The following is a 17,645-nucleotide window of genomic DNA, read 5'->3' on the forward strand; positions in this document are numbered from 1 at the left end:
CAGTGTGCTGCTGTGTTTTCATCTCAGTGTGGTGTACTGCCACTTGAAGGTGGTCACCTCACTTCAAACAGACATGGGCAGACTGTCCCCTGTACTGTTCAAAATACATCTTGTTTTTGCATTCTGAGCTGATCAAATTATTGCATTTGTTTTCTCTGCAGGTGAAGTTTTGCCCCATCCACATGCTTTCTGTAAGAATCATACAAGCTAAGAACATCAAGTCAAGAGACCTGTGTGAGTTGTGGTTTGATTGTGTTTTTAGTCACCTGCCGAGTTTACACAGTGAGCAATATTCTTTAGTTCTGAAGGTATGCAAGCAACGTATGCAAAGCACAGCAATATAAATACTAATGCCAGGGCTATAATTAGATCAAATGTCTCAGGTATCATTAGATTGGAGTACATCTCTAGTGGCATTTCAGGGAACTGGTGAAAAACAAGACGCCCAGATTAATATTCTGGGCCAAGAAGGGAAGGTAGACTTCATTAGGACACTGCAATCTATGAATCTCCATGGGCAGGAATTTTGCCACGCAGGCTGTGAATTTAGGGACCTTTTATTGAAATGTACCAATTATACACAATAATCAAACATAAATTAGAGAATTTCAAGCCTTCTAAAATACTTTATCTTTCAGGGTATTTGTTGACCAGTCACAATAAACTATATTGATAGTTTTGTTTAAGGACGACCTCTGCAGATCCAGTTCTAAGCCCATGCTGAGCATGCAGACAAAACAGACTTTGCTGTGTACTTTTGTGTTCAAGTGTCTTAATTCATTATCTCCCCTTCACAGCCTCCTATGCCTCCTACTCCAGGTGTGCTGTGGACCAGCTATTCAGCTGCCATTTTTGCAGAGGTCTCCAATGAGTTCCTCAGTTAGGACAGAGGCATTGAGCTGCCTTTTGTCAGTTTTGAAACTTCTGGCCTGTGTATTCCTCTAGTGAAAAATGACTCAGCAAAAAAAAAAAAACCCATCGCTTTGCAATGATTTACTCGAGTTACAGCTGAGACCATCCATGCCTTGCCATGTAGGACCAAGCCTGGATGTGTGGGAGACCAGAGGGAGTGGTGAATCCCCTGTTGGTTGAATAACTGCCTGCCAAAAACTTCCTGTTCTCCAGTGGCAAGTGCCACGTAGCATCATCCAGAGGTGGACACTAGAAAGGTGTTAGTGTGACAAGGCCTGTATTTCTGAGTTTCAATGACCTCTTCTATCTACTCTATTGAAGGGACAGTTCCACTTTCGTGCCAAAACCTTGCGGGGCAATGTTATTCACTGCTTGATACCAGTCTGAAGTATTTAGGCATCTCGGGCTGCAGTGGAAATCTTCCGTCAAGTCCTGACTCCAGCTCTGAAAGACATCATCTGGGAGATTTCCTTTCACACCGTTGCCAAGCCTCACAAAGTAAATGCGCTTCCCCACCCTGGCTCTCCCCAAAGGATGGCTGCTCGAGGCACTGCCTGCACTAACCATAAGGAATAGATATAGGATGGAAGTGAAATGAAGATTTCCAACTTGCTTGTGCCCTCCAGTTCTTGGGCCCATGCTGGTTTTGAGCTGCAACAGATCATCCTGCCTAGTGCCTAACACCTCTCGACAGCCATTATGTCCCCTCCTCATGCTTGTGTGACTCAACTGAGCAAGCCAGACTCTGATCTTGCTGTAATATGCATTCTTCTTTCCTGTAATCATCCTAACAGCCCTTTGTGGAACCAGCTGTAGTTTCAGTTTAACTTTTTAACATCATGGACTGGAATTGTAAGGACTATGCCTGAGGAATGGTCAGTCAGCATAGTCCACTTTCCTCTTTCTCTTCACATGGGAAACGTGGTTCTTAGTGTACCTTGTGTGTGCATGTGTACATTTGCAGTTTGTAGTTACTCAGTAATTAGATGGTTTTCCTTGGTTGTTTCCAAGTGGTGATCTCTTTACTAATTAAAAAAAAAAAGTAGTAATATTTATTAATCTCCAGGATTATGGCCTAGCCCTACTGTTCCTCTATAACATTGGCATCAGGTTTTTAATTTTTCTCTGCTGCAGTGACAGCATCAGACTGCTATGTACGCTTGTGGCTGCCATCTGCTTCACCTGGAAAGCTTCAGACCAAAACCATCAGGAATTCTGACAACCCTGTCTGGAATGAGACTTTCTACTTTAGGATCCAGAGAGAAGTTGAGGTAGTAAAAAAATAGAATTTTCACCAATTTGAATAGCTCAGAATCCTCAGTAGACACCATGTTGATTCTCTGTGCTAAATAAGTTAAGAAAATGCTTGCTTAACAGACTGGTTTGCACAGAACAGTAGACAGAAGAAGCAGTACTTTGCTCAGCTATTTACAGACATTGCTGATGTAAATGCCTGTATCTAAGCTAGTCCAGACTCCCTTTGTTGTCACCTGAGTAAAATAAGCACTACTGTGGCATACTTCGGTGCTATATGGGCATGGCTAACTTTGAAAGAGCTTTCTCTCCACTGGTTCTAAGGGAAGAGTAGAGAAGTTGCTGTGGTGTTGACAATAAATTTAATTCTTCCCTAAATTGTGGAATTTGGAGAACTTTGGGAATGAAGAAACTAAGTCTGTTCTTTGGGTGGGTTATCAGTGGGGTGCAGAGCACTGGCATCTTTTCTGTCTCAGGAGAGCGGGAACCTCTGTTATGAGTAGTTGTTTTCTATTTCACAAGTTTCCCAAGGCTGGGTGTAATAATATTCTACATTAGCAGACTACTGAAGAAAAGGACATGCTTTTTTATTCTTACTGCTCTGCTAGTGAAACGGTTGCAAAAATAATTTATACTGATTTTTTTCTATAATAATATTTTGTTTCTGCCTAACAGAAGCTCAATAAGTGTTCTTACTTATTTTTTCTACTTCCAGAATATTTTAGAATTGGCAGTGTGTGATGAAGATGCACTCACCAAAGATGACATGCAGTTCACAGTTCTTTTTAATGTTGCTAGAATCAGACCTGGGGAGACAATCCGCGAGATTTTTGCTTTGAAACCAGAGGTAAGGGCTGAAAACACAGGGAGAGATTGACAAGACCTCATTGTCCACATTGTCTTCCATGTTAGGTAGGGTTTGGATCTTCATGAACAGGTAGCCTTATATATCATTATCAATACCTCATCAAAACAGATATAGTTTTGCTTTATTTTTGTGACTTCATTAATTTCTTTTTACAAATTCAGAAAATGAAGCTGCTTCCGTCTCATGCTATCTGAGGGCAACATATTTTAACAGGAAGCATTTGCAAATAATAATTTTGTATCTTTTAGAATCTGACAAAATACTTGCTTACCTTTCAGCTTTATCCCACTTTTGCCATGCTTGGGGGAAATTTCTTCATAAATGGCAACTTATTTATTAAAAACATGAAAACAATTCACTCATCACTTGAACCAAATGGTTCTTTCAGGCTTTTTTCCCCGTTGGTGTTCATGCTGGTTTCCTCCTAGTTGATTCAGGTTTCTCTAGCCCATAGTAAAGGAACGTCTGTCCTGCTAACATCTTTGGTATTTTATTAAGGAGACCATGAAAGAGAGTTGTCCAGTAAACAAAGCTGGGATAGGTCTCTGACAACTCCTGGGCTTGTCTGAGCTATTGCTGAGGTGTTGCTACACACTCATTACAGGAGGGAGACAGCCCATAAAAACAGCTACTTCCCACATGCTGAAAGCTGTTAACATGGATTTTCCTTGTGACCCTGCTGGCTGGTGCTGTGCGCTTCTCAGCCAGTGGGTGAGTCACTGGGAAATACAATGATTCAATAACCACTTCAGTCATTTGCCCAGTTCGTCTCTTCTGGATTCAGCTCAAATGTGCTTTAAATGGTTTGTATGTGAAAATGTCTCTGGTCTTAGTGACATTTCTTGCAGGGCTTTAATGCCTTTCCCCCATGCACATTATCTTGCAGAGAGCCATCATATTTCCTTTTCAATCTAGCTCTCCCTCTCAATCAGAGAGGGAAATATGTATAATTCTACATATCACACAATGGGAGATTATTAATCTTATGTGCCAGACTTTCACAAGTCTGTGGTTTCTGTGGCAATTTCTGCTTTGGAAAGACACAAAACCAAACTATTTTTGGTAATATTAACAGAAGAGATGTCAGGTCTTGAAGTGTTTTTTAGGTGTATCTGTGCTGCCAAATTCTTGCAGCCTTCAATAATCTATATTTGTTTTACCCATTTCTTTTTAGACAGAGAGGTGCTTTAAGAAATGGGAAAGTTTGGAAGTGGAATTCTGGATGGAAAGAGTGTGAGTAAAACTCCAAAGCTAAAAGGTATAGATCTGCCAGGGAGTAATGATACCTCTGAGGATGAGAAACTTAGAAACTTCTTCCAGCTCTTTCCCCCAGCAGTAAACCTAAATTACAGTAATTACAGTTTAAAACTTTTTTTTTTTTTTTTACCTTTTTTAGCTAATTCCACCTTTCAGTATATTTCATGCAAATCTTAAACTTTTGTTGAATATGTATATCTAGATCCCGGAGATGTAATAAAATTGTCACAATGTGATAACTTTTGCACAAGATGGATGTGAAACTTAACATGAGTGCTCTTCAAATTGTTGTTATTAATTGAACAATGCCTAGAACATTGTGGAATTTCTCAGAGATCATAAGACCTGTCTTGTATTATTATAACAATGTATACATGGAGTTATGTAGACAGTACCAGAAAAGTCACCCATTTATCAATAGCTTAGCTAAACTGAAATAACATAAAATCAACAAATAATGAAAATAAGACCATCCCCCTCAAAGTGGTAATCAGCATTGTCTGCAGGAGAACAAGTCCCATAAGATAAACTTTATCTGTCTTTTAAATTCTATCACAGGCTTGGGTGAAGAGAACACCCTAAACTACACATTCTGAAATATTTGAGTTTAGCATTAGCCAAAAAGAAAAACAAAAGAAAAAAAAGTAGTCCAGTGAAAACTGGCTAACTTGTGTGATCAGGAGAAGGAACTGTAAGTAAGACAAATAAGACTTCTTATTCTTAAACATGAGGAAACTGCAGAAAAAAATAGTTTGTGTTCTTGGTTAATTTCTCCCACAGTGAAACTCAAAATGTATTTAATTTACCTGTGAGAGCTGCCTTTAGAGATGGTATCATATATGATGATGGTAATCATCTCCTGCAACTGTGGAAGCAGTCACAGTTAGAGACAAGAAAGGTCAGAATGAGAAGCAGTGCTTGGGAACTGGATTCAGACTAGAAATAAGAGGAGCATCTTTCTCCATTCAAGTTATAAGGCATTTGGATGATGACCATCCTTAGGAATCAAACCTAGTTATTTAAATACATTTTACAGTTGAAATAGAAGTTTTAAGCCTGGAAATGGTGTTTGGTGAAATAACCTGGACATACAAAGGTTATGTACTACATAATTTCAGTGGCTCTCTCAGGTATATGAAAGCATTTATGAATGTGTGTAACATAGAGGTGTTGGAATATTTGCCTTAGTGAAAGATGCTCTTAGTAGACTCTACAGAATACTCATGTAATTAAATAACCACATCCATTCAATGACAGACCAAGGTCTTAAAAGGTAAAATATCTGGGACAAAGACTTTTTATTGCTCACCTCTGTGTTTTGCAGTTATACATATATGGCACAGTGGGAGCTAATTCTTATTTGCCATTCATTTGTGATCAGCCATAAGTTATAATATGAACTAGTCAGAAATGTCTTTCCTAATAAATGTTTGCAGAACACATTAATAGTAGTCTTTGCTTTCCCCAAGTCATATGGTCACTTATTAATAGTGGGACATGATTCCACATATACCAATATGCCTTTGTTCTGCTGTAACTTAGCACATAGTTTTAAGCATTAGGATTTTTATGAGCTTTCCTGTCTGCCTTTTTGTTTGGCTGCTGTATTTTGGTTCACATGCTTAGCACAGGATCGTGTATTTTGCCTTTTAGAAAACAAATTGTGATAACTTACTATATTCAAGTGGGAAAGGTCGTATAACTGCTATTTAAAAAAACTAAACAAAACACACCAAATCCATCTATTCACACAGTTTTTTTTGTTTCTCACTTGTTTTTATCTTTTCAGTCCTGGCCCTCCAGAGCATCTCATTACCAATGATGTCCTAGTGGTAAGGTTCACATAAGAATTTTTCTTGGAGTGACATCTGCTTCATTTTGGTCCTCTCCTCTTCCCCCCATTTTGTAGAAAGAACACAACCTACCATGATAAATAAGAGCATGGTGTGCATTTTAAAGTCAGAATTATGGGACAGTGCCCTTGTGTTACAGCTCAACTGTTGCCCTCTCAAGTAAAAAACCCAGCAGCTGTGAGTCCTTAAAGTCCTCAGCTATTACAGATGTCAATATGTTGCCAAGCTGTGGTTTGTTACTCTTGCAGAACCCCATATTTATTGGTGTTCAAAGTGAAAACTGATTGTGTTTGTCGTAACCCAGCATGGCACTTGGCAGGAAAAACAAAGGTTATAAAAGGTCTGTAGAAGACAATAGTAGGTGTTCAGAGTGCTTATGACTGGAAGGGTATCTAATGTAACAGCTTTTTGGGAAATGAGTTTTTTAATAAAGAGTTATTTTAGCTGTTGAAACACAGAGCTCTGTTTTGTTGTTAGTCAGCATGTGGTACATTACCTGTCTCCTCGGGCTGGCCCAGCAGCTAAGGAGTACCTGGAACTTCATGCCAACTCCTCCAAGCCTGTCATGGTTCCCAGATGCTAGCCCTTGATACCTCTGAGGCAAAGTAACACATATTGTATTCTTTCCCCTTCATTTTCTGTGTGAGGCACAAGAGTTGCAATGACTGGCATGCATTGTTCCTGAAATGACTTGGAAAACTGTCCTGGCATGAGTTATTAAAGGTGAACTGGAGTGACTCAGGTGGAGGGTAGGGTGGAATAAATTCATGATTTCCCTACATCAGGGCCAATAAGAAGATGCTTTGTAGGCTAATCACTGCCACAATACACAGAAACTCATCATCAGGTATTTTCACGCACCCTTCCTAAATAATTGTTAGATATATGTGTTTGGGCACCAGTGTGTTGTACAGAGTTTCCTGATTTTGGGGTAATTTGAATGTGTTAACTGCCTCTGACAATGCACCACTGTATTGACACTCTGACACAGTGCAACTTGGTCTACTATCCTGGAATACTGAGCTCTGAATTTTCTCTTGGATCACTCCCAGCACTGAGACCAGTTCAGCTGGCTCAGTATGGTGGTGGTTGTCTACCTGATGTTTCATTATTTGCAAGCAGATATGTTATTTGCTTTCTTCACCCTTTTCCATTTCTTTTACAGTCTCGTGAGGTTTGCTGCTTGGAAGTACATGTGGACATTAATGAAAGCAGGAAATACTTGAAAGGTATGGCAATTTCTCTGTGAACTTAGGACGTGACCAAACCAACCCTATTATAGTCTGAATGAGGGAGGCATTTTAGAGTACAGAGACAAATAAGAATGCTCTAAATTATATATAGGTAGTGATATATGATCTAAATAATAAAATGCAATGCATTGGAATGCCCTGAACTGCCCTGGACTGGTTTCTGTGTCTTTTCCTTGGAGCTATCATGTTTGGACACTTCCACTTGCTGGTGGAAGTAAGAGAGGATACTGACTCTGGGAGCACTCCAAGCTAAGGGGGTAGAGGCAGGAGTTCCAGGTCCTGTGCTGGAGGAGACTTGCTGGTGGGGTAGTTTACAGAGGAGCTACCACAGAAAATTACTCCACCAGAAAGTTTGCCAACTTTGCTAGTTCTTTTGCCTGAACAGCAGTATTATTCTCTAAACAAACCTGTTTTTACTAGAGGGCAAAAATCTCGTGCTTACGGTGCCTGCATCCCATGAGAGAACCCAGAAGACGACAGAGGACACCGATACTTTCTACTTCCACTGCGTGAAGGCTTGGGAGCCAGTTCTAAAAGTCAGGCTGCAGGTAACGGGCACCACACACTGCTGCTGTTCATACTGCTTGCTTACTTCTGGTGTGACCAAAACAGTAAAGAACTGCACTGTTTCTGCTCTGTGAATACAACCTATGCTTCTTGTTTTTTTATAGAAAGTTTCTGATAAGGAAGATGACAACAGCAATTTAAGTGACACCTTAACAGTACCACTGAAATTTCTCCCTGTTGGACATAAAGTGAAAGTAACCCTTCCCATAAGACATGTAAGTGTTTCATAATTTGTGTCTGGAAAGAAGCGTAGAATAACCCTCACTATTTAACACATTAATATTTAAAAAAACAAACCCCAAAACAACAGCCAAAAAGTATGCAGGGTGGCAGTGGTGGGACTTTTCAGGAGGCGCTGAAAATCTGGATTCAAAACTTCTCTTTTCCCTCCACTCATGTTCCTGCTATCATCTCTTTGTTTACAGAATGTACCACTACAGTTGTACCTCCAACTAAATGCTTGGTAAGAGGACTGGTTTGTTTTTTTTTTCTCTGAAGGTTTTATTGCTCTTTGAACTGTGAAATCTAGAACAGAGGATCCTTTATTTAGATATAAGGAATGCACAAGACTAGGGGCAAAATGGGACAATATTTGTCATCATTAAAGAGTCACCACAACAGTTCAAAGCTAAATATCCTTGGGGCCAATGAGTCCCACCAAGATGCAAAAAAATTGTGAGAGTTTCAAACGGTGAGGGACTTAGTCACTGGGTATCCTTTGCATTAAAGAATCAAAAACTAAGACTAGAGTCTTCTTCAAAAGGGGCACAGAAAAAAGGCAGAGTGAAAAGAGAATTTGAAATAATGAAACATCAGAGTCGATGTATTACCCAAATGGCACATGTTCTCTTAAGAAAATGGACTTGTGGCTCTGGTGATATCAAGACAAAGAGGTATAAACTAGGGAAGATGAAATGTTGCATTGTAAAATAATGTGTCAGACAAGAAACAAACAAAAATTATTTTAATATCTTTTTCATTGTACAGTTTCTGTATAAATCTGCAGTACAAATGCTCATGAAAGACTTTGTTAGGTTGAAGTCATCCTTTGCTGAGAAATCGTATGAAGCAGAAATAGAAAGGATTCGGCTTACAAAGCTACTGAAAGTCAAAGAAGCCCTTCTTTGTTTTGCATATTTATTAACCTTAGCTGACAGTAAATCTTACACTGAAACAATAAAGAGACTATGTAGAAGCAAAGAAGTTCATTTCTTTGCAAATGAAAGATACATTTCTGTAAAAATCAGAACAAAGAATCAAGATTTTTAATGAATTCATTAGATTGCAGTTGCTGGAAATAAATCCATATACATTTTAAACACCAGTCCTGTGCCTCTGAATTTATTTGTTGCAGCACAGAAAAACTAGATGTGCGCTTAGGGTACGATCTGTGCCAAGGCGAGCAGGAGTTCCTGCATAAGAGGAAGAGAGTCGTTGCTGGTGCCCTGAAAAGGGTTCTTCACCTGGAAAGAGATCTACATGGACATGAGGTCTGTGCTTTGGAATCCAAGCATGGGGTGTGGGTCTACTGAATTAGGATTGGCACAACTCCCCTTGAAATTTCTAGTAATATTTGCATGTTGCTAACAAACCCATTGATTTGAATGGCACCAGAGCAGAGGCTCTCAGTGTGGCATACCCCAGACTCATGTAAAATTTCAGCTCAAATATTCATCCCTCCAATCTTTTCAATGGACCAAAAACAAGGATGTAATAATACCACTCTTCAAACACAGTTTCCAACAGTATGGTGCTGCAAGTCGGCAAGGCATGAGGCATTGTGTATGATACAGCCTAGTAAGGCAACCCAAACCAATAGGAAAACAAGAGTATTGGAAATTCACCTCACAAAAATACTTATAAAATCAGTGTAATGTCACTTATTTAGACTTACTTTTTTTCTTTCTTCATTCTCAGAACACTTCTTACAAAAAGTAAACATTTTTTCTGGTGAACATTAGAACTTTTTATAACAAGCTGAAGTATGTTTTGTCGCCAAGATACAGGGTGACTTTTTAAGGGAAAACTTATTATCTTACTGGAATTGTATTTGTTAAATGAACACTGTCCAAAGAATCAACAGCATTCAAAAAACTTCCTTAATCCATTTTAACTGCATTTATTGCAATTTGTTGTTGTTTATAACAAAATCATGCAATTATCTACTTTTAATCATTGCAATTCCCATTATAGGGAGCAAAGGTAAGAAGGAAGGTTAAAATGGCTGCATATTCAAACTCATCCAAGCATTGAGGTTAAGAGTCTCTGGAGGTTAATTTCAGTAGGGTACTGGTAAAGATTGGCTAAGTGGTGATTTAATTCATTGTCCTCCAATGAATCTGCTGAAGAAATTCTGAGAGCTGTAATTAGACTTTTCCAAGTAGCAAGGGAGTAACTTTCTGAGAATAATCCTTGTGTTTTGGACAGGTCCCAGTAATAGCTGTTATGGCAACAGGTGGAGGTCTCAGAGCAATGTCAGCTATGTTTGGCCACCTCTTAGCTCTTCAGAAGCTAAATCTGTTGGACTGTGTCACCTACCTCACTGGGGCTTCTGGCTCAACATGGTATGTATAGAAAATGAGATTGGATTTGGAATGACTGTGACTACTTTTCCACACAGTAGGAGATGAATCTGTTTCAGACTTACATTGTTAACAAGTGAACATAATTCCCTCATGAAGCTCTTACTGTTGGCTCTCAATTATGAATTCAGTTTAAAGAAAATCAGGCTCACTGAGTCTCTTTAATTGATTGAAGTAATTGTGTAAATGTATCAATATTCCAATATCATCTAAATAAATGGATGATTTTCTAACATTTCTGCTTCTTAGGACCCTAGCAGACCTGTATGAGCATGCTGACTGGTCACAGAAGTCTCTTGAGGGGCCACTTAAAGCAGTAAAAGAACAAGTGACAAAATGCAAACTCAACCTTATGTCTATAGACCATCTGAAGTATTATCACAAGGAACTTGCTGAAAGGGCAAAAGCAGGACATGTGCCATCTTTTACAACTCTGTGGTCACTTGTTCAGGAGATGTTCTTGCATGAACAGGTAGGTACATGGTCTTGCCACACATCTGGGAAGCACCACTTTCCTTAGAGCCTTACTCTTTGAGGGCACGATGTAATGTGTGTAATAAATCCAAAGAGACTGAGCCATCCCAATGTGGTTTGTAAACTATAACAGAGGGTCTTGTAGTCAGGATTTTTCAGAGTAGATAATCATTTGAAGGTGTCTCTGTCCTAGGATGCCCAACAGCTAGTGACTTCAGTAGGCAAACTCCCAGAAAGAACTGAGGAATTGCCAGCCGCCACTCTTCCTGAAAAGTCAGATTTTTAAAGTCTGCTTCTAGTTTGACATTTGAAAGTTAGAGTAATGTGTCCTGATGTGAATATTAATCTCAACTTTAATAAAGATCCATGGGATGCAGGCAGTCAAGGCACTTGTATATTCTAATGAAGAAGTTACTGGGTACCCAAAAGGCAGCCAGGAAGGAAAGTGCAGGAACATGAAGGAAAAGGTCTCTTAAGAAAACGTGACTTACAGATTCCTCTGTGTTGTAAAATATCTGTTATCAATCTTTAAATTTTTACTTGGGTAGATTATGCCAGTGTTATGCTTTTACAGAGGTTTACTGTGATTTTTTTATCTCACTGATTAGCCAAGAAAGTACAAACTCACAGACCAGCGCAAGGCACTGGAGCATGGACAAAACCCACTGCCTTTCTATGCAGTCCTCAATGTGAAAGAGGAGAAGTTTGGTACTTTCAAATTTAGAGGTAGGTGTTCAGGGAGTTTCTTCTGATTCTGGGTATGGATTAAAGAGGATTTGGAGGGAGGTGTCTATGTGGGGAGAAAAAAGGGGGAATACATCAGTTGCTTGCCCTCACTCAGTATTCATCTTTTAATAAAATGTTTGTCTTTTTGCAAACTGCTTGGTTAGAAAGAGCATGTCTGCTGGATAGCATCCTAAGCCATAAACAGGACATTAATTAAAAATCAGTGAACTACTATTTTTGCAACAGACACTGTGAGTGAGTGTGGGCAAATCATCTGATCTTTTCCTGCCATGCCTATAAAATGGCTTTGATGCTTCCTTAGTTTCTAGGGGTGCTGTGAAATGTAATTGTCACTTCCTAAATATGGCACTGATGAGGGTATGAGAATGGAGCAGAATATGATTGCTGTGGTGGGTGTGATATGACATCCTTTGACTGGATACAGGCCACATTCAACAAAAGGTGTTAAAAGCAGTAGGTACTGGAAAGAAGAACAATTAATCCCTATATTTATTTATGTTTATAACTACTGTTCTACTGTAATGCCTGTGCAGGACAGCTTGAGCCAGGAAACTGCACATCCATGCCACACTGTAATTTCTAGTGTGATGTTGATGTGTCTTCAGGCTGCTTTGTTTTATCTTGTAGGCTGGCAGTTTTGGGTTAATAGAGCTTTCATGCCAGTCACTCCTTGCAATTCACACAACTCTTGCATGAAGTACAGTTGGTGCTCTTGATTTAGAGAGGCAAGTGTGATCCCAGAATCTTTATACAGAAATAAATATCTAAGCATTTGAACTGAATGTTAGAGCTTTTCTGAGTTGAAAAAGCTGGTTCCTTTGGGTTGTAAATAATATCTCAATTTTTAGGGAAGTAGACAGTGGAGCTTGTAGTACAAAAGTGCAGATAGTACAGAGTTGCTGAGACAACCAAGATCCTTGGGAAGGTTTGGGGGTTTTATTTTTATTGCAGCAAACATGCCTCATGTAAATTCTTTGTAGAGTGGGCAAATTTCTCTCCTTACGAAGTGGCCATACCAAAATATGGAGTCTCCATTCCTTCCGAATATTTTGACAGCGAGTTCTTCATGGGAAGGAGAGTGAAGAAGCTGCCAGAATCTCGGATCTGCTATCTGGAAGGTGACATAGCAGTGCTATGTAGTTAATCACAGCCTTGTAGAAAGTGTGGTATTTGCTAGTCACAGGCACAACACTCCTTGCCAGCACTTCTGCTTTGGGTCTTAAATCAATGGGCTTTTTACCCTTTCATACACTTGTGGTCTTTGTGTATCTTCTTTCCTTCTGTCCTCCCTTTTCACCTGGGTAGATTTGGAAAAGTTGCAGCATAGTTCCTGTTCCATTGTCTAAACCAAACAAGATGGTGGAAAAGGCAAGTTGAGGAAATAGTAAGTGTTCCTTCCCTGATCAGTCTCCAACTCTTCAACTTCATAAACTGTAATTCTAGATGAAGCATTACTGGGGTAGAATTGGAAGGAGCTGAGAATAAAACATGTCATCTAGAACGAGTCACAAAGGCAGGAGCTACTTGAGCTTTGTGGCTTGAGGATGTCACTAACCTTCTCTGCCCATAAGGATGAAGGAGGGCCTTTTGACCTCCAACAACTACTTTGACTGGCCATTTTGCCACCAAAGGCAAAGAAAAAGCAGCTAGCAGAGGAACCTATCTGTCTCAGGCAGATTTTAAGTCCTTATAAGTGTTTTAGTTTTGATACCAAACACAAGGGTAGAGGATAAAAGTCCCATATTTATCTCACTGTGTAGTCTGATAGAGATTCAATTTCAATGTACGTACCTGGCATAGAGCTTAATGAGGAAGGATAGTTCTTTTCCAAAAGCAGACTCACAGATGGAGCCAATTCTATTTTGAACCTGGACCAGCTGCACTCCACAGAAACAAAACATGCCTGGAAGAAAGAAAATGAGTCTTAGATCAGTTTAAATAATAAATCAGTTTAAAGAAGGCCTTTATGCTTACATGGCTTCACCATGCTTTCAAATCCTACTTTCTCTCATAGGTACACAGGAAACTTTCTACAACATCTTTTGGGTGACTGATACCTCTTATTTTGTTACTCTGTACTATGCAGTGAATGTTCTGTGTGTAGTTACCTCCTGAGAATTAGCACTGAAGTGCTTACACCACAATGTTTGAACTCTCTGAGAACTGCTGCTTAAGTTGTGTCATGATGGGGTCAGGTTGGGTGGGTTAATAATGTGTAGCATGGATATTTACAATAGTCAGTGGTTAACATGTGGTAGTACAGTACTTTTCCCATGTGTTTTAACTTGCAGGTCTTTGGACAAACATCTTTACTAGGAATTTGCTGGATGGCTTGTACTGGTCCTCAAATTCAAATGAATTCTGGGAACGATGGTCCCAAGATATGGTAGATATAGGTAAGAGTTTCTAAAGTGTTGCCTCATTGTGGATCTTCCAGCATGATTTTAATCTCTATCACAATGATTGCTATGTCCTTTTCTCTTCTCTCTTTTCCCCAGAGGCATGCTTCATGTTATTACAAATGTTTTTCATTTAAAGTTTCCTCATGGTCTGCTAAATGGTTCTGCCTGTTACTGCAAATAAGAAGCTTGGCTTTTACTTGTGGGCAAAAGTACAAAGCCAGTGTGTCATTTGAAAGAGTAAAACACAAAAACTGTGCCTGCTTTAAAGAAAACTAAATACCTCTTTGGTGAATGGCATGGGTCATGTGCACATGTTTTCCAGCAGCCTGCAAGAAGCAGGGATGAGAGTGACCCACAGGAAGACAACAAGGGCAGCTAGCCAGCAGAGGTGTCTGACAAGGGCAGATTGCTGTTGTTTTTTTCTCTATTTCATGGTTTCTTCTCTATTTCAGAAAAACATTCTCCTGAGGAAGACGTTACTGTTATTGAGCCTCCATCTTGCTTGTCAGGAAAGTTGTATGAAATGTTTCAGGACATCATGACCAAGCGTCCACTGCTGGGAAAGTCTCATAACTTCCTGAGAGGCTTAGAGTTTCACAAGGATTATATCCATCAGAAAAAATTTATTGAATGGAAAGGTAACTGCAACAAAGAGTTAGCTGCACTGTGCAGGTAACATCTCAGATTTTGATTTTTAGACTTTGGAAAACTCATATTTGTTTCAGGAAATTGGCTGAGTTGGACCTATATTCACGATATCTGTTTCTTTAGGGTAACAGGTTAAAATTAACTAGTCCATGGACTGCTCTTTCACTTCCAGAAGATACCTGTAATTTGGGTCAAGAAGTGCTTTTCTACAGGAATTTTGTCACTCTACATAGGTACAGTAGTCAAAAGATTTAGGAAGGGCAGAATCTTTTGAGGTCAAGAAACAAAGGGAACACCAGAAGTATAAAATAGCAGGTTATTATGTGGATCAGATGAAGGAAAGGACTAGTTGCAAGCATGTGGTTTTCCATATATTTGGTGTTTCTGCCTGATGAATTTACCATCCAGATACCTCTCTTTAACCCCTCAGAAACACCAAAATCCAGCTACAGAAAGTTAACATAGGTTTAGAATTTAAATGTTAAAAGAACAGATATATAGACTTGATTTAAAAATTGAAGAGCCATTTTCTATGGCCTTTGCTCTTTAGGCAGGCAGCAATAGTTTTATCTCAAAACCTATGAAACAGTCTGTGAAATGATAGCAAGGTGATGGAGCTGAGGTTTTCTGCATCATAAATCTTCCTATAATCCCAGCATCTTTATATATTCCATGAACATGTAGCAATGTGGGAGTACCCCACATTATTGAGGTTAATCTGACTTCAGCAAGAAAGCACACGTTCTCTGCCTTCTCTGAGCCCTCCTCTTTGGCAAATTGCATTTTCTCTCCCATTTTAGGCAAGTTACAATGTGTTTTGTCCCTCTCTGCCCTTGCTACACAGTTTGCTGACAATGTGGAGAGATGGTGGTGCATTTCTGTGGGTTAAGGCAGAGCCCACAGTGTGCTATCTTCTTTTAAAATGTTCAGTAAGCAAAATGTCTGTGTCCTAAAAGGGTCTGAACTAAGAAAACAAATGAAAGAAGGTGAAAAAACAAGTAACATAAGAAGGGTGGGTGAGAGAAGGAACAAGAAAGTAGCTTCAGAAGGTGGATGAAGGATGAAATTGACAGTCAGTAAATGTTAAAAAACATAACTGTCCTTATATTTGCTGTCAATTTTGTAAAGACACATGGGTAGAAGCAGATTTCAATAAGGATGTTGAGTAAGTTAGCATAGGAACACTAATGACTATCTCAAGATAGATATTCTACAAATAAAGTAAAATATGTGGAAAGCATGAAATCCAGAGTAGGACAAGGGAAACTGAAAGTCTGGAGTGGGAAAAATTATCAGGTTTTCCATCTTCTTTTTGCTGCCTGTGTAAGATCAAGCTAAACCCAGGTATGGATCCATGTCTAGGAGTAAGAGGAGATGCCAGGTCTATGTGCAGAAATGAATCTTGTGGTAGATGAAGTCTTAAGAATAGAGCTTTGTTTTAGAGGCTTCCCTGAAGCTCTGGTTATCTGACATATTAAAATAAGACTTTCCTTGCCTAATTTTCTTAATGAGAAATTGAACTAATAATCTGGATTTAGCTTAATGTCTTTTCAGTGGCATTCAGGCTTCAAAGGATATTTCTGAGACAAGATTTCTTGAAAATCTGTATTTGGATGTGGGATGAAAAAGGGGATTCTCACAAGAAAAGTGTCTACTTGTAGTTCACATACACAGTCATGAATAAATGCTGCGAAGTTCCATCTCTGTGATAAGAAAACAGGGGTAATGGAATTTAATATAAAATGTTCACCAGGCCAAATAAAACTAAAAAGTGTGCTCTGTTTCTTCTGTGAGGGACTGCAAGCAAATGTCTCTTATTACAGTTGAATCTCTGAATTCTCAGCAGCCTTGAATGCTAAAATAAGCACATTTTGTAAAGACTTGACAGGGAGGGAATGGAAAAATTATGAATTATTACTTCAAGCTGGTGTGAAACATTCCAGGCTATGGAACAAGCTACATTTACTCGGCATGGTTTAAATCAACACTACAGAATGAGGCCAAGGAAGCAGAGCAATTGAATGAATTGAAATGCTGAAACTTAGCAACGGTATTTCTGTGATCAACAGTTTCTTAAAATGCCTAAACATAATTATTTGAAGCTCAAGTATTCTGCTCTGGGCTTTGCTGCCTCATTTTGTGAACTTGAGGAACACTCTCAAACCACTATTTTGATAGTTAAAACCGTGGCAAAATATTCCCTGTTCCATGGGACTGAAAGTGCACTAGAGGAACAGTAAAGGACTTGCTGTCTACAGGGCAAGCTGGGGAGGTTGCCAGCAGAGAATTAGGAGTCTAGCTATCAGAAACTGGCTTTAGATTTCAACTTACCAGTTGGTGTAATCCCCTTTTGGCATCAATGTGAGGTTTAATTAATTCAAGCAGTATTTTAAGCTGTAGGTAGGTGATGTTGTATGCATGATGTGGTATTTTTTTACAGCGTGGCTGATAGTTAATATGACATCACTGAAAGCAAGTTGAAGTCAGACTTTTCTACCTGAAAGAGGGGTTGAAGGCAAAGCCTGAGAAGGCAAAAGCAAAAAAAGAGCAATGCAGAAGTGCAATGATGTATTGCATTTGTTAGTTGTGTTGCTACACTGTGAAATTGTTTTTGTTGTTTGCATTTTTCCCAGTTCTTAGGGGGGAAAAAAAAAATCTGTTGAAGTCTATATTCTGTGAAAAATGACTCCCCAGAGCAACTGTGAGGTCAGTGGAGCCTGTGTCTCACCTGTCCTTTGTCTGGCTGCCCCACAGCCTGCCTTTGTGACTGTGCCTGGGAGAATGTGGAAACAGGCCAGGTGTGTCCAGATGTGCAGTTTGAAGGCTCC

The 17,645-nt window shown here is 39.3% G+C and overlaps 1 protein-coding gene across 1 annotated transcript in view; it reads left to right on the forward strand.

The window, feature by feature from the left end:
* Nucleotides 1–17,645, forward strand: part of LOC136558214 (cytosolic phospholipase A2 beta-like) — a 66,876-nt gene that overhangs the window by 42,308 nt on the left and 6,923 nt on the right. The window contains exons 11-24 of the mRNA XM_066552534.1: nucleotides 798–879; nucleotides 2,047–2,183; nucleotides 2,882–3,013; nucleotides 7,310–7,373; nucleotides 7,818–7,945; nucleotides 8,069–8,179; nucleotides 8,390–8,427; nucleotides 9,319–9,454; nucleotides 10,392–10,528; nucleotides 10,796–11,018; nucleotides 11,629–11,746; nucleotides 12,748–12,885; nucleotides 14,059–14,163; nucleotides 14,622–14,807. Of these exons, the coding sequence (XP_066408631.1) occupies nucleotides 798–879; nucleotides 2,047–2,183; nucleotides 2,882–3,013; nucleotides 7,310–7,373; nucleotides 7,818–7,945; nucleotides 8,069–8,179; nucleotides 8,390–8,427; nucleotides 9,319–9,454; nucleotides 10,392–10,528; nucleotides 10,796–11,018; nucleotides 11,629–11,746; nucleotides 12,748–12,885; nucleotides 14,059–14,163; nucleotides 14,622–14,807 (1,735 nt within the window). The remainder of the gene's footprint in view (nucleotides 1–797; nucleotides 880–2,046; nucleotides 2,184–2,881; nucleotides 3,014–7,309; nucleotides 7,374–7,817; nucleotides 7,946–8,068; nucleotides 8,180–8,389; nucleotides 8,428–9,318; nucleotides 9,455–10,391; nucleotides 10,529–10,795; nucleotides 11,019–11,628; nucleotides 11,747–12,747; nucleotides 12,886–14,058; nucleotides 14,164–14,621; nucleotides 14,808–17,645) is intronic.

Source organism: Molothrus aeneus, chromosome 6 (assembly GCF_037042795.1).
Source record: "Molothrus aeneus isolate 106 chromosome 6, BPBGC_Maene_1.0, whole genome shotgun sequence".
Classification (NCBI taxonomy): Eukaryota; Metazoa; Chordata; class Aves; order Passeriformes; family Icteridae; genus Molothrus; species Molothrus aeneus.